The following is a 25,143-nucleotide window of genomic DNA, read 5'->3' as shown; positions in this document are numbered from 1 at the left end:
GCTGACTTCCGGTTTTTGAAAAACAGCGGGATATTACCAAATACCACCCAATATGGGTATTTCCGAAATCGTGATGATACACTGAAACCACAAATCGACCTCCGACAACATTTTGAGTTGTAAAATGGTGACTTCCGGTGACTGGAAAATTGCCGAAAATGACCAAATACCACCTAATATGGGTGTTTTTTAACCAGAATGACGCTCAGAAGCCAGAAATTGTCTCCAAATGCCATTTTGAAATCCAAGATGGCGACTTACGGTTTCTGAAAAACAGCGAGATATGACCAAATACCACCCAATATGGGTATTTCCGAAATCGTGATGATACACTGAAACCACAAATCGACCTCCGACAACATTTTGAGTTGTAAAATGGTGACTTCCGGTGACTGGAAAATTGCCGAAAATGACCAAATACCACCTAATATGGGTGTTTTTTAACCAGAATGACGCTCAGAAGCCAGAAATTGTCTCCAAATGCCATTTTGAAATCCAAGATGGCGACTTACGGTTTCTGAAAAACAGCGAGATATGACCAAATACCACCCAATATGGGTATTTGCGAAATCGTGATGATGCATTGAAACCACAAATCGACCTCAGACAACATTTTGAGTTGTGGAATGGCAACTTTTGGTGACTGGAAAACTGCCGAAAATGGCCCAAAAATAACCAAATATGGGTGTTTCTTGAACCAGAATGACGCTCAGGGGCCAGAAATTGTCTCCAAATGCCATTTTAAAATCCAGGATGGTGACTCCCAATTTCTGAAAAAAAGCCTAAAGTGACCAATTATCACCCAATATGAGCGTTTCTTTAACCAGAATGATGCATGAAGCTAAAAATTGACCTCAGGCACCATTTTGAATTGTAAGATGGCAACTTCTGGAAAACAGCCGAATACTACTACATATGAATTTTTCCGTAATCGAAATGATGTATAGACGCCAAGCATTGACCCTGAACACCATCTTGAATTCGAAGATGACCACTTTCAGTTTTTGAAAAACAACGAAAATAACTGAATACCACCCAATATGAGTATTTCCGGAGAGGTGATGTACTAAAGGCAGAAAACGAGTATGTTGTCATTCCGATAAAATCAATAATTTCAAACGATATAAACAAATCGCAAGAAATCAATGAATTTGGAATGTTGAAAATTATTAAATTAAACACAAAAATAGGCGGGATGAAGTTTGCCGGGTCAGCTAGTGAAAGATAAAACTTTTAATGATCATGGAAAATTCGGATTACTGCCAATTTGATTAGATATTTTTGTTTAAAACTTTTTTTTTTCGTTCAAACCTATTTCTCCATTGCCACGGATATATTATATTGAACTTCCTCAACTGCACACATTCCTCGGTTTAATTTCCAGCCTCACTCCTTTTTCCGCTTGGAGGGCAAACAAACTTTTAGACATCTGCAGAGGAATTTGTGTCTTCTCGGTCGGTTCCAGGCTAAAGTCTTTCAGCAGGTAGTACAGGATCAATTAAACCTCCATCAACGCCAAACGGGAGCCGATACAGTTGCGTGGACCAACGCCAAACGGAAGATACGCTCCGCCATCGATTTTTGACCGATTTTGCTCGTTAAATCGCTCGGGATCAAACTTGTCCGGATTTGGATAATACTTTGGATCGGCATGAATGGCAATCGTCGGTATCCAAATGGTTTGGTTTTTCTCTATCATGAATCGTGTTCCGGCTCCGTCATCGTACACATAATCCTTAACGCAAAAGCGATCGGCAACTACGGCTGGAGGCCACTTGCGAAGAGTTTCGGAAACAACCATATCCATGTACGGCATCTCCTGCAAGACCTCGTAGCATAGAGGCTCGTTATTGAGAGATTGTTCAGTTTGTATTATTTCCTCGTGTAGGCGAGCTTGAATTTCTGGGTTAATTGTTAATTCGTAGGTTGCGAAGGTCAGACACGTATAAACAGTCTCAAAACCGCCTAGAAAGAATGCTAAACACTGTGCAATTAATTCACTGTCAGTCCACAACCTGGAATGTGAAGCTTTCCTACGTTGGATTCCACAACCGTAGCAAATCCCGCGTCTTTTTGATCTTGTTCGTCTTTCAAATGCTTCAGTGCACCTTTTCGAACTTCCATCAACATTTGTATCATGTCATTACGCACAATTCCATGAGCTTCTCTCTGTTTCATATTATCAGTGATCATACTCTTGAAGTACTGTGTGAGATTCGAATCCAAAAATTCGATTCCCAGTTTCTCCATGATTCGTGGCATGCTCCTCAGCAGCAAAAACTTCACTAGTACCGTAATAGACTGAAAGTCTAACAGCTGTTCACCCTTCAAGTAAAATTCATTATCCCGATTCTTTAGTGAATCCACCTGAATACCAAATGCAACCGTAGCGATTACATCATTACCGAAACGCGAAAAAGTATCCTTCATTTCGTACTCCAGTTTCTTGCCGGCTTTCGTTTCCGCAGTGAAAAAGTTATTCATCGATTGGGCGCATTGTGCCACCAGCTCGAACATGTGCCTCATCTTACTACCGGTGAAGGCCGGACTCAGGGTAGCTCTCATATCGCGCCATTTCTGACCACGTAGCGCAAACAGTGCATTTCCGAGTAGACTCTGATCATCCTGACTTCCGGTTGTCGCGGTGGGTGTGTGATCCATGAAATAGTCAAAATCCTTCACGACAATCCTTTTGATTACCTCCGGATCACGTAGAATGAATATCGGTTTCATGAAGTCATGAAATCCAACCACTCTGGGTAAATTAATATTTAGTTTGTACTTTTTTTAGTGTTTATTTGGGTAACAGGTCTCATTCTACTCACTTGGAATCAGGGAATGTACTGTACAGTAGAGATGGTCGGGTATGGGAAATTTGTTACCCGTACCCGACCCGTACCCGACTCATCGAAAATTTTCAAACCCGTACCCGACCCGAACCCGAAAAATATCTATTCTAACTACCCGTACCCGACCCGTACCCGATTGAAAAAAACGCCGAAATTGCCGGTACCCGACCCGTACCCGACCCGTCCTGGTTTTTTTATTTTTTTTTTTCAACATGCCTGGGTACCTCGTACATTTTATGCACTGATTGTCATATGTGGTTTCTCGAGATGATGGCCGGAGCCAGGCTAGAACCGAGTGTGCGTGTGAACGGATGATAATGAACCCAGAGTTTCAGGCGGGTGGTCCACTATAGGGAATCGGTCCACTATGAAAAGTGCATGTCTGGTAAAGTTTAAAATAAACGACGAGTTTTATAAACACATTAAAGGGTCAACCGAATTTTAAAAGGTCAAAATTAATATAGTTTATAACTTGGGAAAAATTTTATAATTCACTGCATTTGCCAAAAACCTGTAATTTTGAGTATAGATTCGGTGTCATTGATAAATTCTAAAAATCAGTAAAAAACAGATATAAAATAAATAAATAAATAAATAAATAAATAAATAAATATTTAAGTGCTTCAGTCCAAAATATGGGTGCAATATCATAAAATTTGATTTTTTTATAACCTTCAAAACTCGGCATACTATTTTGGCCTCGAAGAAAAAGTTGATTTGTAGTTAGTTTTTATTACCTATTATAATATATAATATTGTTTTAATTTTTATAAAAACAATTTTTGCGAAATTTGGTTGATTTGAGGAGTTGTGCAAAAACTACGTAAGCTGTTTTTGTAAAGAGGACGCCCTGTGGCGTTGCTTGTGGTTGAAGATCATATAATTCTGTTTAATGCAAAAGTTAGGGGAGAAGTGCTAAAAATCATGAAAAATTAAGTCACGTGTTTATGAACGTCTCCAAATAAAAAGTGGAATGGAGATTCGTGTTCAGCACCCCAAAATTAAGTATATACCATATTTTTGTCGTATTTATCGACACTTTTTTTTACTTGGCAAGCATTTGTATTAAGTCGCCCCACTGTGCAATGCTCCGCGGTTTTCCTGACAGTTATTGAAAAAGCCCGACAAAAACTCCATTTAAATCAAAACCGTTGCAGGAAGAACTATTCAATCTAACATTAGAAAGCGATAGCATGATGTCATCCCCTTGGTGCATAAACTGCCGACAACTGTCAGAATAGATATTGGGCGATCTCTCGTTGAGTGATGATGGGCGATTTTCTCTTCGATCTTACCGATTATCGACATTAAGAAAACACCCAGGCTTGAAATGATAAAAATAGAATTCTCACAATGCACGAAAATTGAATTACCCGTAGCCGACCCGTACCTGACCAATTGAGAATTTTTCAAACCCGTACCCGACCCGAACCCGAAGCCTTGGTTTTTTAATTACCCGTACCCGACCCGAACCCGTAGAATATTTTTTGGCGTTGCCCGAAACCCGACCCGAACCCGTCGGGTACGGGTTTCGGGTAAAAATACCCGTACCTGACCATCTCTACTGTACAGCATCCCAATGTGAGATGACACATCGCACCTGCGGAACATCATTGGCCCTGTGCTTCCAAAGAAGAAGGCTGGCTTCACGCAGGGTATCGGCTTTGACAGAAAGTATTGATACTTTTTCGATATGTAGTGGAACTATGACACCGATGGCGGCCACCGTCAGCAAATCCATCTCCATTTTCGTTGCAGATTACTGTTTGTTTATCAAGTCTAAGGACTCACGATCCTGGTATTTGATTTCATTCGATAGCTTCCACACGTATCTTAACCGGCAAATCACTATTAGCGCTGTTTTATTTGACCAACAGCAACTTCGCATTTGCTTAATGAAATGATTCTATTCAGTGAATGTTTCCAATTTCACTCTAATGTGATGACTCAGCTCTGGTTTACTGACACTTCATTGAGCTGGTCAAAGATAGTCAAATATCCTGCCTGGCCGTCTCCAAAAATTCCGTCCCCCGTTGTTTCAATTGGTTGACGGTATATGTTTCGATACTCATCTCAACACCTTTATTCAGCTCATCGTTCTTATTTGATGACATGAATATAGGTATTAGGGTGAATATCGGAGCATATACTCTATCTCGATGGCATTATTATCAGCATTTGGTAGAATGGGAAAGGAATGTATGGGTTTTGGAATATTCACTGTAGATGTGTCTACTACCTGCACTGCCGGCACCCGGATAACTGTCCCATAATGAAAAACAACATGTTGAGAAAACTGCGATTTCATGTTATCCGTGAATTTTCGGATTTCCAGCAATTACACCCAGAACCAATGACCATAACAGTTTCATGGCAGCACAAGTTTATCGTTTAAAACAAATAAACATGGATGGAATTGGTTTTACGTTATACAACTTGAAAAGAAGACAAAATAGGAAAAAATATGCGGGTACATTTCAAAAGTACTCGCATATTTTGTCCCATCCCATATAAATTCAATCAGCAACCGGCAGTATCATTGGCAACGTAGATTGTACTACAGAAAAACAACATTAGTCTAGTTAATTAAATGTCATACTTCTATATGCCTAAAATAATCCGATATACACTAATCTAGAGCAAAATTATATGCTTGCAGTTATACCACTATGCAGTGGGACTGTAATGCGGGTACTTTCAATATGGGACAAAAACAACTTGGTATTTTTTCCATGTTTTTCCATACAAAAGTATCAATTTTAATTTTTTCCCAGAAAATATGATAACAATTAAGTCGATTCCCGATGATAACTCAAAAGTGACCGAAATCAGTATGGGACAGTTATGCGGGTACCGGCAGTGCATGTATTACAAACCTGTGTTCTCACAAAGTGTTCAGTTAGTATTGAACTCGAAGCCTGTAGTAGTACATATTTTTCAGTATCTCTCTGCTAGTTCTTGGTGCAACGTTTTCTGTAATTTATTATTAAACGCGTTACCTAAAAAAGCTCTCAAAAAGGACAATTCTTTCTAATTCACACCCGCTGCCAGCTTTAGGCACGCAACTGCATTTTTTTATTGTTTTGTTCTACGTTAATATAATAACGGACGGATTCAGCTCGAACTTATACTACACAATCTCCGCAGCATAGGTTCAACGTAATAAAGCTGAAACATACGTTGCACTAAGCTTATCGTTTATACAAAGCTTGTTTCGTGTATCTGCTATATATATCATAACATCTAAATAGTGTTGTTTAAATATTCTTACCTAATTAAAGAAAGAAAAACTTTCGTTTGTTCTATTCTACCGCACTGTTGTAGTGCACAAAACTTGCACGAAAGAGCACGCAATAGGAAAAATCAAGAAGCGTATGTGCTCTGCTACCGATACTAGTAGCAGTAAACGCTACTAGGTGCAATTTGTAGAAGAAAGTAAACACTCGCACCAACCTGTGCTGTTTCTATATCACAGAATCGTTACCGTTCTGTCGTCGTTCGCACCGGTTGTCATCTTCTTCGACGGCCAGGGTTATGATGCTGGAATCGCCTATAGGTGCTGCGCCTAGTATTAAATTCTCGACCGAACTGCCAATCGAATGGCGCCGGGAGAGGCTATTACGTACCACCAGATCCATGTTACCATAACCGATAGCGGATGAAGCGGTAGCAGTAACGAAGGAAGGATTCCGACTCAGATTAATTGGTGCCAAATTTGCTTGCTGGCCAGCTTGCGGGACTGATATCGTAGCTGGACGTAGAATTTGCAGGACATCAGTCGCAGTAAGGTTTGCTTGCGGCTGCTGCTGTTGTTGCTGAGCGGTAGTTAAAGACCGATGCCGTCGGCGGCCGCTTAGTGTTTCACTGTTGTACAGCACCCGAGGTCCCATTTCGATGCCGCCGGTTGGAATAAACAGTTGGTTTGTGGCTTCGGTTAAAATCGAGGAATAATCTGGCGGCGGCAGTTCGTCACCGGCTGGATTGGCAGAGCCCTGTTGCGAAATGTGATGTTGCTGAGGCAAAGCACTGCGTTGACGGTTGCCGCTTGGTTCGCCCATTATTCTAAAAAAAGACAACAGTTTACGGTTGGGGTTTAGTTGAAAATCGGCAGAATTTGTGACGTACCTTCTAACACTCCGTCGAATGCTGTTTCGTAGCATCTTAGCAATCCTAGCGCCGGTGGCCGTCGTGTACGAAGGTGGCGGTGTGTATTTTGGTGGAGCATCATCTTGTGGAGGCCGTGATTCGATTGAAATAACCGTCTGGTTGGAGTTGATAGTTCGCACTGGCAATGGAGGCGCAGGGCGGCGTGTGTACTGTAAGCGAGCGCTGTGCGCTGGTGAATCATAGGTTCCCATCGTTGGTCGCAATAGACGATCAAATCGCTAAAAATAACACTCGTTAAAACTATTTGATTGGAGATAATTTCCTAGTTGTTGTAACCTCGAGAATATCCGGTGGCCCTCGGCTTAGATATCGATAGATTTGCACAACCGTCACAGTCGGTACCATCAGTAGGAAAGCAACCTGAATGAAACCTCCGATTTGACGAGCCCACAGGGGCCAGTAACCTCCGTGCTTCCAATTGAAAAATGCATTCGCGTTCGAAACTCGATATTCTAGGATGCACAGAAATATCATGCCGATTGGAAGTAAAAAGTTCCATGCGAAGGCCAAAAACGCTGACAGTGACTGGGTAAGACGAAGGTCGTTGACTAATAGATCACCTGAAATTGAGGGATTGTTAATAAAATATCACTACTAATGTAAGATGTTACAGTTCACTTACTGGTGAAAGGCCTTCCACGAACGAGAAAAATAGCCATGATATGTCCAACCCAAAGCAGCAGTAGCCACCAGGCTCCACCTAGAACCATATCCAGATAGTGAATGATAGTGATTCCACTCTCGGTTGCCAGTGGAATGCCCATAAATAGACCAGTCACGCAGCTGAGTACAATCGATGACGGCGAATCACCGATTGCTCCGGCAATTGGTTTCCACATGGCACACAACTGACCCAGCCCAAAGAGCAACAGCGTGAGAAATCCTATTAAACTCCAGATGGGAGCGATACGGTCTTGGGTGGCGGCTGCCAGCGTCGATGGAAACAGCTCCGTTATCAGTCGAAGTACCTGGAAGCCACTTTCCTGATGCGGATTAGCGTACGGTCGCTTGAAACTTTCACCCAGTACCATCGAGTATCGGATGAGCCATTTCGTGGGCATTGTGGCATGCTGAGGGGGAAGAGGTTGATCCGCTGGCAGCAGGAAAATGTCCGTACCGATGTTTTCTGTGTAATAGATTGAACGTTAATTTTAGTGCTTGTAAGAAGTTGTGTTAAACCAAGCGTCTCCATCGAAATTTCTTCTAAAGTGGACGCACCCACTTTCAATGTGATTTAACTTACCGTACGATCCAGGAAAGTAGTAATAACCTCTGCTGTTCAGAATTTGCACACAAGCACTACCAAAGACAGCAGCCAGCATCAGTCCGGTGAGGGTGAACAGCACCACTAGCAGTGCATCTCTGCGCAATTCACGTCTGGTCTTGCGGGGTCCACCGCCTTTGTTCGTTCGGCAACTGATGGAATAAATCGACACCCCGAGAAGTCCCCACGTAAGGAACGTCTCCTGGGCTGCGCTCATCCAGCTGCGAGAGTTGAGAAAAAAGTCTTGCCACTCGGTGGCCGGAAAAATGCTTTGCACGCTGTCGTAGTTGACCATTGTCAGAAACTTAGAGCAGATGGCGATAAGGCCAATCATCGCCGCGCTAAATAATCCGAGAACAATCTTTCCAAACGATCGGATTCCTTTGCAGAGTACAACAAACACAAGCGTCCAGATGATGGCTAGGTTGAAAGCAAGCTGAAAACGTACGGCTCCTATTCCGCTGACTCCTCGAACGCCCGGTCCAAGCTGGTAGCGCTGAAGAACTACTCCGTTGAAGTAATCAGCTACTGTATCCGACAGCCGGAACGATTGATTACCGGGGCCTCGGTACAGTTCGAAAATTTCCTGCCAACGGTACTTTTCGCTGCGCGACACAAATGAGTCTCGGAAGTAAACTAAAACCCAGCTGAGAGAAATTGCCGAATAAAGTGAGACTAGTCCTTGTGCTAGAATGAGAGCGATTCCGATGCCTTTACATATGGGACTGATGCGCCACATAGTGACGGGTCCTCCTCTAATGCGAGCTCCCAACACCATCTGTAGCCACAGCATCGGAATCCCGAATAGGAACGTAAAAATCAAAAACTGCACAATAAAATTCGCCCCGAAATGGATACTAAAAACGGCGAAGCGAGATATGTTGAACAGTCCGAGCGTGCAAAAGCTAACAGCCATCGAGCGAGACATCAAATGGGGCCATCTCGGCTTCGGTCGTCCATTGCGATCCATCTCCGGTTCAGATTCCTCATCCGATGAATCGGAGATCTCGTCATCCTCTTGACTACCGACACCAGGCGTCGAGTGAAGGGAACCAGTCCGTGTGGTGGTAGCATTACTGCTGGCAGCCGTGGTCGATTCAACACCCGCTGCCAAACTGGTTACGTCACGTCCTTCCTCGTCAGGCCTTGAACGTGACCTGCAGATAGAAAAAAAAGACACGAGAACTGGTTAGTGTGTTGCAAACCTGATCGGAATGTAACAGTTACTGTATCAAAGCCGGATAGTCCTTGGCCGTGAGTACGAACATGTTGTAACTGAACAGAGCCATGCTTTTTTGTGTACCAGTGGAAAATTTTCAGAATGAAAATTTTGTTGCGAAAGATAACACTATTCACTATTGAAGAAAAACAGATGGTAAAAGGAAAAAAAGCAAATAATAATAAATAGCGCGGTTGCTTGGTAGCGCAATTGCGTCAAACGCGGTAAACGAAAAATGCAACGTTTAACCGTGCGAGGCTTCCCCCAGGAAGATGCATTGATTTAGTGTAAGGTTTGAGTAATAGCACCAGTTTCGACCCTATTAGTATTCAGTTGTTGAATTGTGTTTTTCTCAATAAAGATTATTTTAACATTAGATGCAATGAATAGCCACTGGTTTAGTATTGGCCACCCATCACAGTAATTGAATCTTTTGAAATCCCGTTCTTAACGGCTTTTTGTCCACAGTTTTTCAGTCGGGAAATGAAACGATTTATCGATCCGTTCCGATCTGGCCAGCTGTGACCAGCCCAAATAGATAATTGCTGAACAAAAAATTTTATGAATCGAAAAAATCTAAATTTAAAAAGGCAATACACAAGATAAGTTTCTTGAACTTTACAATCTTTTTTCACAAAAAAATTATGTTGTCCTTATGTCTCTATGAAAATACCGACGAAGAACAAATTATCTTAATTTTTTGAGTGAAGAATAAACCTCGCGTAACTTTTCAAAAAGACCTAAGTAAAAATGAGCGATTCTCTCCTCTCTCACTCTGTTTCGTTAGTTGCAGCATCATTATCAAAGTTTTCAACGATTTCATTACACAATCCGAAAGATTATAACATTGACTAGCTTGCAATGCAAAGTGTATCCTGAAAAAGGTTAAAATAATTTAGTTTTAATAAAAAATAATGTAAACAAAGAGAGTTTCTCAATGTCACTTAGGTCATGAAACCCTAGGTCATGCGTCAACATAGGTTTTGCCCTGGAGTTCAAACTGAAAAAATATGAAAGATAATAGCTTTTTAACCTTTATTGGGATTTTTTGGTACCTTCAGCGAGCCTGAAAGTGCTCAAACTGGAAAAATGACAGATTATAGCGTTTTAACCGTTCCTGTGAAATTTTGGTGCTCCCATACAAATGAAACACAAATTTCTCCATAACTCAAAAACTAATCAAGCAAATAAAACAAAATTTGTATGTAGGGGTTTTTGGGGCCAGGAAAGGTTCCTATGATGGTTTGAGACCCCTCCGATTCCTGGAAGGGAGGGATCCCATACAAGTGAAACACAAATTTCTGCACAACTCGAGAATTTATCGTGCAAATGAAACCAATTTTGGCATGTGGTGGTTTTTGGGGGCAAGACATATTTATGTAATACATTGGCACCCCTCCTTATTCTGAAAGGGAGGACTCAAGAAGCTATCAAACAAATGCAACCAAATTTGGCGAGTGGAGGTTTTTGGGAGCAAGAAATATTTCTATGGTAGGTCGACACCCCTCGCTCTTCTGAAAGGGAAGACTCTCATACAAATGAAACACAATCCTGAAATATCCCAGAACTAAGTGAAAAAAAAAACAAATTTCGCATGAGGATGTTTTTAGAGGCAAAAAACTTTTGAATGAAGACTCGATACTCCTCCTTTTTAGGAAGGGAGGGGCCTATATAAATGAAACACAAATTCCTGCATAATTCAAGAATTTATCAAGTCAATAAAACCAAATTTGGCATGCGGATGTTCTAAGGGTAATACATTTTAAAATGGTGGTTCCTCTTAAAGAGAGGAGTTCCATACAAATAAAACAAAAAAAAATTGCGCAACTCATGAACTAATCAAGGTTATATGAACAAATTTGGCATGTAAAGGTATTGGGAGCAAAAAATATTGTTATGGTAGTTCGACATCCTTCCCTACTCTGGAAGGGAGGGCTCCTATACAAATCAAACACTAACTTCTGCATAACTCGGGAACTAATGAAGCAAATGGAACCAAATTTGGCACATGGAAGTTTTTGAGGGCAAAAAATGTTTTTATGATGGTTTGACACTCTTCCATAGTTTCCAATAGTTTCCATAGAAATCCAATATAACTACTTCCGATTTCTGCAAACAGCCGAAAGTGACATAATACAACCCAATATGGGTATTTCAGGAATCGTGATAATGTACAAAACCAACAATTGACCTCAGACACCGTTTTAAATTCTAAAATGGCGACTTCCCTATATGTTTTTTTTTTCAGAATAAGGATGATGCACAGAGACCAGAAGTAGACTCCACATACCATTTCGAAATCTTAAATGATGATTCTAGAAAAACAGCCGAAAATTATCGAATACCACTCAACATGGATATTTTCGTAATCGGGATGATGCATAGAAGCCAAGAATCGATTCTGAACAACGTTTTGAATTTGTCTTTTAAGTTTGAAGGTATTCAATAACTAATAAGTCGTGCGTTTGCAGACTATAAACAAATCGCACGGTCAATCTTTGGATGTATGTAGGATCAATTAAAAATGCTTGAAATTCTAGAGGAACATTTCAAAAGGTCCTATCTGCTTTGATCGATTTTTTGATCGATCACTTTAATTCAATCGACACAACTTATTAAACACCTTTTATGCCACATTATTTGCACGAGTTGATAGTCGAGGAATCACTCTAGCCTTCTGAGCGAAAACCACGCTTGGGAAAGTTACTAAAGCTGAACCATTACCAAAATAAAAAATACGCTCCGGAAAAACGATGAAACCAGATAGGACCTTTTGAAATGTTTATCTAGAATTATCAAAATAAAGAACAAAATGGGCGGCACGAAGTTTGCCGGGTCAGCTCGTCTTTCATATTTTTCCAGTTTGAGCTCTTGGACATTTTTTTCACTTTTATAGACAAGTGTAATCAGTAAAGGTATTCGGTGTCAGAAGAATACAGCGGAGGAAGTAGGACGTCCCATTTCAGCGATTCCATGTACGTTTTGATGTACAGGTAGATTGCGGGGCTAGCGCTACGATCCTATTGATACTCACAGCCTCTCCCGAGCTGAGACTTAAACCTACGACGACATGACGACAGGCTTCGTACGATCTACCCCAGACCAAATGTTCACGTTGGCGCAAGGTCCGGAAATCCATGACATGTTCAGAGACGAAAAACTTGCAGACTCATCATCTGTTCGATGACACCCCGTTAAGCATACAGACGCGAGACATAGTACGCTAGGCATAATGGACGCGAGGCCGAATGGACACAAGGCCGAGGGAAAGTGAGCCGGAATACGGTATTATCGTCATCATCATCACAGCCCTCTTTTAATAACATGTATTTCGCTTCAGAGTGACATTTGGAAAGCAATACACTTGCGGCCTTCGCTGCCCATAATTCAAAAATTGGCTAATATGCCATTTTTACCAAAATCGAGAAAACAGTTTCTCGGAATGGTACACTCCCTAAACAAGGTCCCTATGAAAACCGATTGTCGAAAAATGCATTTGGGAAGGCAGCAAATGTGAAACAATTTTGGCTAATATCCAAAATAATTGAGAAGTTGGCTAATATCCAATATGTTTCAACCTGTGGCTTGTACACAAACCAGTGCGTTATTAATGTACTTTGTTTCGTCTCACTTTCGAAAGTGTGTTGTAGCCTGGTGGTCACTGGCCTCAGGTAAAAGATCCTAAGGCCCTTGCATCAAGTTTTATTTTTTTTACGAAGAATATTTGATGCAACAAGAATTTATTCGTTTTGCCGCAAAACCCTTGACCGTTGGAAGCGTGACTGTTTCCTTCTGTCATAAATATTTATATTCTTAGAAATGCTATTTTGCTCTTTGATTAGAGGTTATAACAAAGAGAAGATTCAGATTTCTTTTCGAATTTGATGAGAAAAATAGAAAAGTGGGTTGTGTGATTATCATGAATTAATAATATTTTTGTTATATTGTTATATTGTTGCACGAAACAATTGTCTCGTCGTGCTTCTCGTCCTCACTTGTGCTTCCGTATTGCTTTAGGGAATTTAAAGCCATTTTTATTACCAACGAGCACGATATTATTCACATCGTATGGATATTAGCCAAATTGCACGCCGGTTTGTCAACGGACTTTTCGTTAATAATTGAAAAAACGGCTACTGCGTGAAAAATACTTGGCGGGTGGAATTTTCCTGCAGATTTCCCTGTTTCAACTCAACGGCAAGGTTCCAGCATATACGAAGGGTGATATACTCAATAAAAATGTTGACATGGACAGTCAAAACGTGTTGCACCGACAAAGAACTTTAAAATGCGTTTTCCTCGAATTGATGCCAATTGATGGCATATTAGCCAATTTTTTAATTATGGGCAGTTCGGCCGACTCGCTGTTCGAGCGAATGCTGTCCTTACTCGCTACCACTCGTTCGGACTTAACTAAGGGAAAGAAACTCTGTTTGAGTTGACCTAGCAAACCAGTAGATCAGTCGTTTGTGTGCGACAGGCCGCCGCACAGTGGGACCAAACTGAAAAAAAACGGACAAAAGTCTTTTTCGACGTTTCAGCATATAGGTGTCTTCAGAGAAGTTTTCTAATATGCGATTTTAAATAATTTGAGATATTCGTTGAAAACGTTTTTAAGGGGGTATTCTGTCAAAATAAAAGCAACAACATCTAGTTGCAAGATATCAAATTTAGGTCTTCGGAAAAGTTGTAGAACTATAAATTTTATGAATTTTTCTCGAAGACACTAAGTGTCAATATTGTAAAACCATTGAGCTACAGTTAAATTTATGTCAACACCCCCTTAAAATCAATTTATTGAGTTTCTTGAGTTTGAATCGCATTTAATCGAGTTGACATATTCTACAAATTTGTTGATATCTTCAAAATACACAACTTTTCTCAAGACTTCAATATCGTATATCGAATGGTTTGCTCAGAAAATTAGTTTTGAGCCTAAATTATACTCATTTTTCAATTAATATATCTCAATGAGTGGCACCTTGTGGCAGCCAAAATTAGCATCTTTTATTCAGTCGTTGTATACACTATAAGTGTACGAAAAATCATGGCCGGGTATGATCGGATATTATGGTTTCCCAGCAATCTTTTCGATCATATTAATTACATTTCTGATGACCTTGTATACGGATTTCACAGTAACTCGACCAGATGTTGGCAGAAATCTCTGAGAATTTCGTGAAACTTTGTGGATGTGTAAGCTTTTCCAAACTTATCTAATTTGTAAATAACTCTACACTAATATATGCAAAGGTATGAATGGATATATCTAAATAATTGCAAGATATAGAAAAAACTTGTCAAGAGATAACTTATAGGGAATTGCCTGAATTTTGAAATCAAATTCAAAAATTACCACATTGAAAAAATTGGTTCTGAATAAAAAACAAAAAAAATATATTAAAAAAGAAAACGATCAGCTCAGATTTCTTTGAACTTTAATTTTCATATCGAAAATTTAACTATTAATAATCTTCTGAATGTTTTAAAATGGGCACTTCTAAGTGTTTCTACAAAAAAAATTATATCCAACACTGTTACATGTTGAAAACATTCCAGAGACACGAAAACAATTGTTAGAAAAAGTTTTTTTTTCTTAAAAGTGCCTATTTTAAAATGTCTATACAAAAACAATGTGTTGAGAAATCTAAAATGGCCTTTTTCTTCTCAAATCAATAACAATACAATTTTTAAGATCAACTTCTTTTAGCGTACGATCTTAAATTCAATTTTTCCAATATTTTTAATGAAAATTTAGACAGTTTCCTAGAAGGCATCCCTCGAAAACTTTTCTCTATTCCTCTTCATTATTAAGATATATCTTATTATACAAAAGATATAAAATGTTCAGACCTTTTCAAAATGTAGTCTAAATAAAAGTTTGCAAGGTTGCTTTGTTTAGTAAGGCTTTCATACTTACAAAGTTACAATGAATTCTGAGAGGTTGCTGCCAACATCTGGTCGAGTTGGTGTGAAATCCGTATACAATGTGATTGTTATGATCGAAAAGATTGCTGGGAAAACCATAATATCCGATCATACCCGGCCATGATTTTTCGTACACTTATAGTGTATACAACGACTGAATAAAAGATGCTAATTTTGGCTGCCACAAGGTGCCACTCATTGAGATATAATAATTGAAAACTGAGTAAAATTTAGGCTTAAAACTAATTTTCTGAGCAAGCCATTCGATATACGATATTGAAGTCTTGAGAAAAGTTGTGTATCTTGATTATATCAACAACTTTGTAGAATATGTCAACTCGATTAAATGCGATTCAAACTCAAGAAACTTAATAAATTGATTTTAAGGGGGTGTTGACATAAATTTAACTATGGCTCACTGGTTTTACAATATAGACACTTAGTGTCTTCGAAAAAAAATCATAAATTTTATTGTTCTACAACTTAGCCGAAGACCTAAATTTGATATCTTGCAACTAGATGTTGTTGCTTTTATTCTGACAGAATACCCCCTTAACAACATTTTCAAGGAATATCTTAAAATATTTAAAATCGCATATTAGAAAACTTCTCTGAAAACACCTATATGCTAAAACGTCGAAAAAGACTTTTTTCCTTTTTTTTTCAGTTTGGTCCCACTGTGCGCCGCTTCCGACGGCGGGTCGGCGGCCGGCTCGGACTGCGGAAACCACGGCGGTTTAGTGCCGCCTACTTTCCTTGCCCTCGATTATGCGTCTTCGCCGCATGATTTGAAAAAATTATACTATGCCCAACCTAAACTCTTTAAGAATGTAGTCAAACTTGAACTACATACGTAGAGTAAAACATATCTGAGTTTAATATAAAATTGATTGGATGACGCTTTTTGTCAATCATCAAACGTGCAACATATTTTTCGATAGACATTCTGATGAATATTTTTAAATGGACATTCTGATATGGATGTTGCAAATCCGGGACACATAGTCACGATAATTGAATCCCATGCGATCGTGCAACATCGTATTCGGGTTCGCGTTCATTCCGCCTTGCCTCCATTCGGCCTCGCGTCCATTCGGCCTCACGTCCGTTATGCCTTGTGGCAGTATGCCTGGTATCCATTATGCCTCACATCCATTATGCCTCGCGCCTATTTACGGTCAACGTAGCCAGTGGAGATCCCGCAGCATACATATCCGCATGAAATTTGCGTTCTTCATGACGCTGATTCTCCCGGTGGTACTCTATGGCTATGAGTGTTGGTCGATGAAGGAGGCCTACCGGCGAGAACTTATAGTCTTCGAGCGTGGGATCCTGCGTTCAATACTCGGCGGAAAACTGGAGAATGCAGTGTGACGCAGGCACATGAACCACGAGGTGTACTGAGCATACCAACATGTGGATATCATCAACAGCGTTGCCATTGTGGCAGAAATCTGGATTTTGCCAGATTTCTGTTTGCGCGCCAGACAAACAGATAAACCTCAGAATCTGCTAGATATTTGTAAATGAGCCAGATATTTGCCAGATTTCATCCGAACGTCTCGCAAAAAGGTCATTAATGCGAGATGGGCCGTGTGCCTGGCCTTTACCTACCTACACCCGGCGAGAGTAAAAAAAAAAAAGCGTTGCCATTTTGCCAGATAAATCTGGATTTTGCCAGATTTCTGTTTGCGCGAAAGACAAACAGATAAACCTCAGAATCTGCCAGATATTTGTAAATGAGCCAGATATTTGCCAGATTTCATCCGAACGTCTCGCAAAAAGGTTATTAATGCGAGATGGGCCGTGTGCCTGGCCTTTACCAACCTACAAAAAAGGTCATCACTTTCAATTCTGCCAGGAATTTTATCCAAAAATGAGTGACAGATTTTTGCCAGACTTTTGATTTTCGTTTTGCCAGATTTTATTCAAAACTTAGTGGCAACGCTGATCATCAAGCAGATAAAACACAGTAGGCTACCGTGGGCTGGACACGTTGCACGAATGGCGACCGGCGAAGATAATATTCATTCAATCGAATTTATAGTTTGCCATTATATTGGGTTGGGCAAAAAGAAATGTCGTATTTCTGATCGCAATTTGCCGCTTTATTTAACATACTTAGAATTATCCGATTTAAGTCAAATATGCGCCATTTTGTTCGCAAACTTGTTGCCATTTAGAAGGCAACTTCATTATTCCCCCTTTTATAACCCCCCCTCCCCCTCCCTCCTTATTTGCAGAAAACTCAGACAGCCAGTTTTCGCAAGCCCCTTGTGAGGCCAACTAAGTATCACCAAGAGCGTTTGCATGGACCGGAAGAGATGGTAATCCTCGGTGCCAGGTCCGGACTATACGGTGGGAGCGATAGGACATCCCATCCGAGCTCCCGTAGCTTCTGACGGGTCATTTAAGATGTGTGAGGCCGAGCGTTGTCCTGGTGGAAAACAACACCATTCCTATTGACCAATTCTGGCCGCTTAAGGGTCAATCACCTGCTTCAAACGGTCGAGCTGCTCACAATCGAGAACCGAATTAAGGGTCTGGCCATAGTTGAGCAGCTCATAGTGGATGATTCCCTTCCAATCCCACCAAACACACAGCAAAACCTTCCTAGCCGTCAATCCGGGCTTGGCGATGGTTTGGGCCGGCTCACCGCACTTTGACTACGATTTTTTTCGCTTGAGGTTGTCGTACGTGATCCATTTTTTATCACCAGTCACCATCCGCTTCTAAGATGGGTCGAGTTCGTTCCGTTTCAGCAGTGCATCGCAGGCGTTGATTCGGTCTAAGAGGTTTTTTGCGTCAACTCGTGTGGCACCCAAACATCCAGCTTTTTTAGGAATCCAATCTTCTGCAAATGATTCCAAACAGTTTTATGGTCTATATCCAGTTCCTGGCCAATCGAGCGAATGCTCACATGCCAGTCTATTTGGATGATTTCCACGATTTTATTGGTTTCTATGACGATTGGCCTACCAGTACCAGTCTTCGATAGCCACTACACCAGAACGAAATCGATCAAACCAACGCTGTGCTGTGCGAATCGTTACAGTATCGGGCCCATAAACTTCACCAATTTTTTTTGCCGCCTTCGTTGAATTTTTACCTTTCAGGTAGTAAATACGTAAAACATGACGAATTTCTTGCTCGGTGGACTCCATCTTTGGCGCTATAATTTGCGACTGAAACGTACGATCACAACACTGTCAAAACGTCACTTGTAGCACAGATTGTCGTCTCTCATCGATAGGTATAACACAAGATATGTTTAAGTGTTGCCATCTATTGACAAAATACGACATTTCTTTTTCCCCGACCTAATATAAAAATGTGAAAAATATACAAACTTTAGTTTTCATAACTTTGGCCACTTTTGACAAAAATGAAATAAAATACACTAAGGTCGCACGGTGCTCCCACAGACCGTTATTATAAAATAAAATGCACCAAAGAATCTGAGTACACCATTCGATTCGTTACGACGTCCAGAATCTCTGGTGAAAATTTCAAAACCATCGTACGGTACATTTTTGAGTAATGCCCTTTTGAAGGTCGTAAAGTACAAAAAAGTGATATAAAAACGACGAAGAACTTATCAAAAAGCACGTGTTCAACCACCATTTTATGAAATAACTTCCAAAATAGTTTCTACACATTCCAAGGGTTATATTTCAAGACAATTGGTAATTGGTGAAAAGATTTATTTGAAAATCCCACAGTGCACAGTGGTCTAAACTCGAAAATTCGTGATCATCTAGATTTGACTGTGAAAAATTAATTTTTCTAATTTTCAATATACCAGATAGCTTCCTTCAGCAAAGTTGTGGAAAATTTCAAAAGAAAAACATGTGCTGAATACTGCGATGTCCTATCTGTACGTTGGACGCGACAAAATAGAGTTTTTTGTGGAACACCTCTCCTCAAAATTAGTTTTTTGTCTATAATTTTGTCTGTAATGGTCAAAACAATGCAAAATTTTCTAAAATTTCATTCATTCAATTAAGATTCTCTCAAAATTTTATAAAATTTATTGTTTTGACAATAATAGAAAAAGTTATAGACAAAAAACTGATTTTAAAGAGAAGTGTTCTACAAAAAACTCTATTTCGCAGTATCCAATGTACAGATAGGACATCGCAGTATTCAGCAATTGTTTATCTTTCAAAATTTTCCACAACTTTGCTGAAGGAAGCTATCTGGTATACTGAAAATTAGAAAAATTATTTTTTTTATCTAACTGTTAGGTGGATTGATCGAAAAACTAAAAACGTCAAAAGTAAGACCTTGTTCTATGAAACAATTTTGCTGAAGACATTGAGTACATAAAAGCAATTTTCTACAGTCAAACAGTCTAAACTCGAAAATCGTGATCATCTAGATTTTTCGAGTTTAGACCACTGTGCACTGTGGGATTTTCATATAAATCTTTTTACCAATTGTTAATGTCTTGAAATATAACCCTTTGAATGTGTAAATACTATTTTGGAAGTTATTTCATGAAATGCTGGTTGAACACGTGCTTTATAATAAGTACTTCGTCGTTTTTATATCACTTTTTTGTACTTTACGACCTTCAAAAGGGCATTACTCAAAAATGTACCGTACGATGATTTTGAAATTTTCTGGACGAGATTCTGGACGTCATAACGAATCGAATGGTGTACTCAGATTCTTTGGTGCATTTTATTTTATAATAACGGTCTGTGGGAGCACCGTGGTCGCTTTTTACGCGGTTTTTTTACGCGGATTCCGGAATTTACGCGGATTCCGCAATTTACGCGTTATTTTTTTTTGCCCGGATTTCGGTTTCCCTTCACTCGGAATGCAAAATTACCGACAGTTTTTTTACGCGGACTCCGGAATTTACGCGGATTCCGGAATTAACGCGGTTTTTTTTACGCGGCACGTATCCCCCGCGTAAAAAGCGACTTTAGTGTATATGGTTTCGGGTATAGGATTAGGAAGTAAGCGTGACACTCTGAGATGCAGTGAATATTATAAGACCTTTTTGCTATTAGTAGCTCTGAAGATAATGAACAACTCTTCTTATTACATAAATTTGTTCAACCGACAAAATAGTGCAGTTTTGGTTTTTGTCCCATGTTATGCCATACATTCGCACTGTGCGACGTTATATGTGGTCAAGCATTGTCGTGCAGAATAATCACTTTGTCGCGGGTTCACCTCCAATCCTGCGTACACGAGTTTTTTCAAAGCTCCGGAACGCTCCATGTCTTGATGATTTGTAGTTGTTTATTAGAGGTTTTCTAATGTGACTTTTTTACTGACTCAATAATAAAAAACAGCGATTTGTACATCGATAGCAAAATTGTAGATACCTGGTTCGCTATGAATCAGCGAATTTAGGTAGAATAAATTTAGAAAATGAAAAAAAAATGTTATTCTGAAACGTGTCAACCAAAATAATACTGGTCAACACAGGTGTGGCCAAAAGCTCGAACTAGAAAAAAATGCACGATAATAGGCGTAAGCCATTCCTGTGAATTTAGAGCACCATAATTCTTTAAAAGACACCAACATTCTTTAAAAGACTTTAATAAGTTTTCTTGTAAACATCACTTCGCAGCGACGAACCAGGCGGGTACTTACTATGCGACACTCTCACGTAAGCTGACGCCTTTTTATACCGGCTAGAGGCATCAAATTGCACAGGAATGCCTAAAAAGCTATAATCTTTCTGGGACAGCTACTTCGAGCTTTATGGCAGCTTTTTTTCGCCTTTGTCAACCAGTGTAATCCACAAAAATTTCAAAGTTAAGTTACTTTTCAAATTTCTTATTATTTTTATTTCTTTCGTTCTGTTTTTACCTATTTATTAGTTTCACAATTATTGAATTGAAGTTTTGTCGATATCGCTTTTAAATTACTAATCCAAAGTTTACAACGTTAATTCTGAAAATTTCGAACTCGACCTTTTCGGAACTGACCTCGGAAGTACTTGTTATCCGCTCAGGAACTTAATAGGCATATGCAAAAATAGCCGCAATAAAAATTAGGGTGAATTTTGGAGTCGGTATATGAAAAGTTCTGTTTGGGAGCCCCTAATATTAGCAAGACTAAACGGATTTGTTAACAATTATGTTTATAGATAAAAGTCACATTGTAGGACAACATATTAATCTTCAGAGAATTTGGAGCCATCTTTGCACGGACTGTTTTGATCCAGGAATGAAAATTGGTTTTCAATTTATTTATAACTAATTCTATTAATAAATAGACTGTTGCCATTAGATAGATAGAAGTATTTGATGGGATGTAATTGATCAAAATGCAAACTCACCTTTCCGGTTCGGCACCGGACGCAGTCGAGCTGAACGTGGTTGTCGAGAGTAGTGACACTGGACTGGGATTCCGGGACGAACCGATCGAGCTTGTTTCCGAACCCATTTCCCGGTACCGTTGGTGATGCTGATGCGAATGACGATGCTGATGATGCAGACTGCCGATCTGCGGTGGACTGTGGGATGTCTCCACGTGGCGTGATGACGCCTGGCGATGATGATGTGGTGAATTCGTTGCCGGAACACTGTTGGTCCGGATGATTAGCTGATTCGTTACGGCATCCCGTTCGGCAGTGATGGACACAACTCGGGGACGTTCCTCCGAGCGGCGTCCCGTTTGACGGGGTCGATGCGTTTGGGTAGGACTGTGTAGAATCACCTCTAGCGGTGGCGCCCGTTCACATAGCGTTGCCGTTGCTAGATAGGGAACAAGTTCTTCGGTGGTCCGATCGATTGCGTGAGTGGTTGCTTTTGGTTGGTCATCGTAATGGAAGTCATATTCCACAGGGGTGCTGAATGAGTTCCTTCGAGCAGCAGGAACAATCGCCGGTTCAACTGGATTGGTTTCCAAGTCGGAAACTGGAAGCGTGGTGATAGAGCTGAGCTCGTTATAGTCTTCTAGCGTCGCCTGATCGCCACTTATCGAGGGTGGCTTGGGTGAAGGATGTGGAATCGGGGATTCGGCCCGATCGGGCACGGAATTAATACTGGTGCAACTGTCGACCGCTGTTGCTTGTACTGGCTCTAGTTGATCGGGTAATGCGATGGGACGAGTTTTGCGCATAGAATTGCGCAGCCACGTGGAGGTGCGTCTCGAGGCTGGTCTCCGATCGGACGCAGCAGTGGAGGCTGGTTCTGAAATGAATCAATTAGGCAGAAATTAGTACTTGAAGGCTAACGGGTAACGTACAAAAATATGAATGTATACAAATAATTAGGTCTGACCAGACCCATGTGATTAACCGAACATGTGATAGACTAACGGTTAAAGATATGCAAATGATAAATTATTCATATGACTCATCAATGTTACATACATTGATGAGCCTAAGCCATCGATATCTTGTTCTCTTGTCACATGATAAACGATCAAACAGGGAAGCGGGTCTTATCTTGCCAAAAGTTTCGTCATTTCAAAACAAAACACTGACATATCAGTATGTTTCGGCTCAATAAAAATCATTACTGATAACTAATTTTTTTAACAAATGAATGAAATAGATTTGTGCGCAGTCGCATTAAGCATGTTACTACTTTAAGTAACCATCAGCTGATCCAAAATTCAGTGTGGTGTGTTTGTTCCTTTTATTTGTTTGATGACAAACTCCTTCAAAAGACTTCCTTCCCGATTTTCGTCTCTCCACTCAATCATAACCAGCAAAACTGGGAACAAACCAAAGGATCGACAATTACGATTTCACAATATTGTTCAAAATTTGCAGAGCTCTGTGGTTGTGTAGTCACGGGCAGGAGAGATTCAGTATAAAATATCTCACCAGTCGATCGGCACCGCTCAGTTGTGGTGATGTTTCAGAGCTGAACGGAAAGAGTGTGCGTTTCTAGTGAAATTTTACATCCATCCACATCAATGCTGGAAGTTAGCTTGCTTACGGTGGCAGTGTGCCTTACACTGGCCGTACTGATCTATCGCTATGTTACCAGAAACTATTACTATTTTGCCGATAAGCCGATTCCCTTCTTGAAGCCCGTTTTCGGCATTGGCAATACCGGACCGTTGCTTTTCAAGAAGAGAGACTTTTTTGAACATTTTACGACGCTGTACCGCAGTTTTCCTGATGCGAAGTGAGTAAGCTGTTGTGAAGATGATGATTCATTGGGTCTAAAGTATTTTTTTTTGACCAAACAGAGTTTTCGGCTTCTTCAGCATGACGGATCCGTTCTACATGGTGCGCGATCCGGACATGGTGAAAAAAATTACCGTTAAGGATTTTGACCACTTCGTTGATCACACCTCTATGTCGAACGACGAGGAACTGGACAATCCGCACATGTTGATCGCGAACACGCTGGTAGCGCTGCGTGGTAACAAATGGCGCGATATGCGTGCCACGCTTAGTCCAGCCTTCACCGGAAGCAAAATGAGGCAGATGTTTACCCTGGTGACCGAATGTGGACAAAGTATGGTGCAGTATTACCGGGAGCAGAGTTCACAGCAGGGACCACCGGTGCTGGAGATGAAGGAGGTGTTTTCGCGTTTCGCAAACGATGTAATAGCCACCACGGCCTTTGGAATCCAAGTGAACTCCTTCAGGGAGCAGAATAACGTTTTCTACACACTGGGAAAAACAGTGAGCAATCCAACCGGCGTACTACAAGCCCTTAAAATGTTGGGTTACACCTTGTTCCCAAAATTGATGTTCAAATTAAACATCGACTTCATCAGTGCGGAACATGACAAGTTTTTCCGAGGAACTGTAATGGAAACCATGAAAGTACGAGAGGAAAAAAACATTTTCCGGCCGGATATGATTGAACTGTTGATGCAGGCCAAGAGAGGAAGCTTGAAGCATCAGACGGACGAGCCGAAGGAAACGACCGGAGAAGGGTTTGCCACCGTCGAAGAGTCCCAGGTGGGCAAAAGAAACCACAATCGTGTTTGGACCGATAACGAATTGATAGCGCAAGCGTTTATATTTTTCTTCGCTGGATTTGAGACGGTTTCGATGACTCTCTCGCTGGTGGCATACGAGATAACGAGGAACCCTGATGTACAGGCCAAGTTATACGAGGAAATAGTTCGAACTGAAGCGGACCTTGCCGGGAAGCCATTGACCTACGAAGTGATACAAGGTATGAAGTACCTGGATATGGTGATTTCCGAAACACTTCGGCTGTGGCCAATCGCGACGCTAGTCGAACGAAAATGTGTAAAGGATTACCTTTACGACGATGGTCACGGTTGTCGATTTACGATCGAGAAGGGAAAAAGTGTATTTGTGAGCGCCATCGGACTTCACCGTGATCCACAGTATTACCCGGAGCCGGAAAAGTTCGACCCGGAACGGTTCAGCGAAGAAAACCGAAGTAAGATTAATATGAACACATACTTGCCCTTCGGTATCGGGCCAAGAAACTGCATTGGTAAGTATCCGCAGAATAAATTAGCGAACGAAAATTTCAAAAAGCTATTTTATTCCACAGGTTCTCGATTCGCTCTGATGGAAATGAAGGCAATCGTTTACTACTTACTGCTGAATTTTAGTTTCGAAGTGCACGAGAAGACTCAAATTCCACTTAAATTCGAAAAATCACCCACTCGATTGAAGCCGGAAAAAGGAATTTGGGTGGAATTCAGACCGAGAGCTTCCAGTTGAACTGTGTTACACTACTAATGTAATATCTATATAGAAATAAATATACAAATTTCCATATCATATCTGGATAAATTTG

General features: G+C 40.5%; 2 protein-coding genes and 1 pseudogene across 2 annotated transcripts in view; 1 reads left to right on the top strand and 2 right to left on the bottom strand.

Moving 5' to 3' along the window:
- Positions 1-1,322: 1,322 nt before the first annotated feature.
- Positions 1,323-5,023, bottom strand: LOC129722288 (probable cytochrome P450 9f2; annotated as a pseudogene).
- A 720-nt stretch (positions 5,024-5,743) lies between these two features.
- LOC129721072 (sodium-dependent transporter bedraggled) overlaps positions 5,744-25,143 on the bottom strand; it is a 276,779-nt gene continuing 257,379 nt past the window's right edge. Inside the window, exons 4-9 of the mRNA XM_055673198.1 lie at positions 21,732-22,587; positions 8,260-9,437; positions 7,639-8,142; positions 7,293-7,576; positions 6,975-7,234; positions 5,744-6,911 (exon numbers count right to left, since the gene is read on the bottom strand). Of these exons, the coding sequence (XP_055529173.1) occupies positions 6,314-6,911; positions 6,975-7,234; positions 7,293-7,576; positions 7,639-8,142; positions 8,260-9,437; positions 21,732-22,587 (3,680 nt within the window). The 3' untranslated portion in view covers positions 5,744-6,313. The remainder of the gene's footprint in view (positions 6,912-6,974; positions 7,235-7,292; positions 7,577-7,638; positions 8,143-8,259; positions 9,438-21,731; positions 22,588-25,143) is intronic.
- LOC129721078 (probable cytochrome P450 9f2) lies at positions 5,788-25,129 on the top strand. The gene is made up of 4 exons (XM_055673209.1): positions 5,788-5,824; positions 23,175-23,535; positions 23,600-24,834; positions 24,895-25,129. Exons 2-4 carry the CDS (start codon positions 23,321-23,323, stop codon positions 25,065-25,067), a joined length of 1,623 nt encoding a protein of 540 aa, XP_055529184.1. The 5' UTR covers positions 5,788-5,824; positions 23,175-23,320; the 3' UTR covers positions 25,068-25,129.

This window comes from Wyeomyia smithii, chromosome 2 (assembly GCF_029784165.1).
Source record: "Wyeomyia smithii strain HCP4-BCI-WySm-NY-G18 chromosome 2, ASM2978416v1, whole genome shotgun sequence".
Lineage (NCBI taxonomy): Eukaryota > Metazoa > Arthropoda > Insecta > Diptera > Culicidae > Wyeomyia > Wyeomyia smithii.
This window is presented reverse-complemented; position numbering and strand designations above follow the sequence as displayed.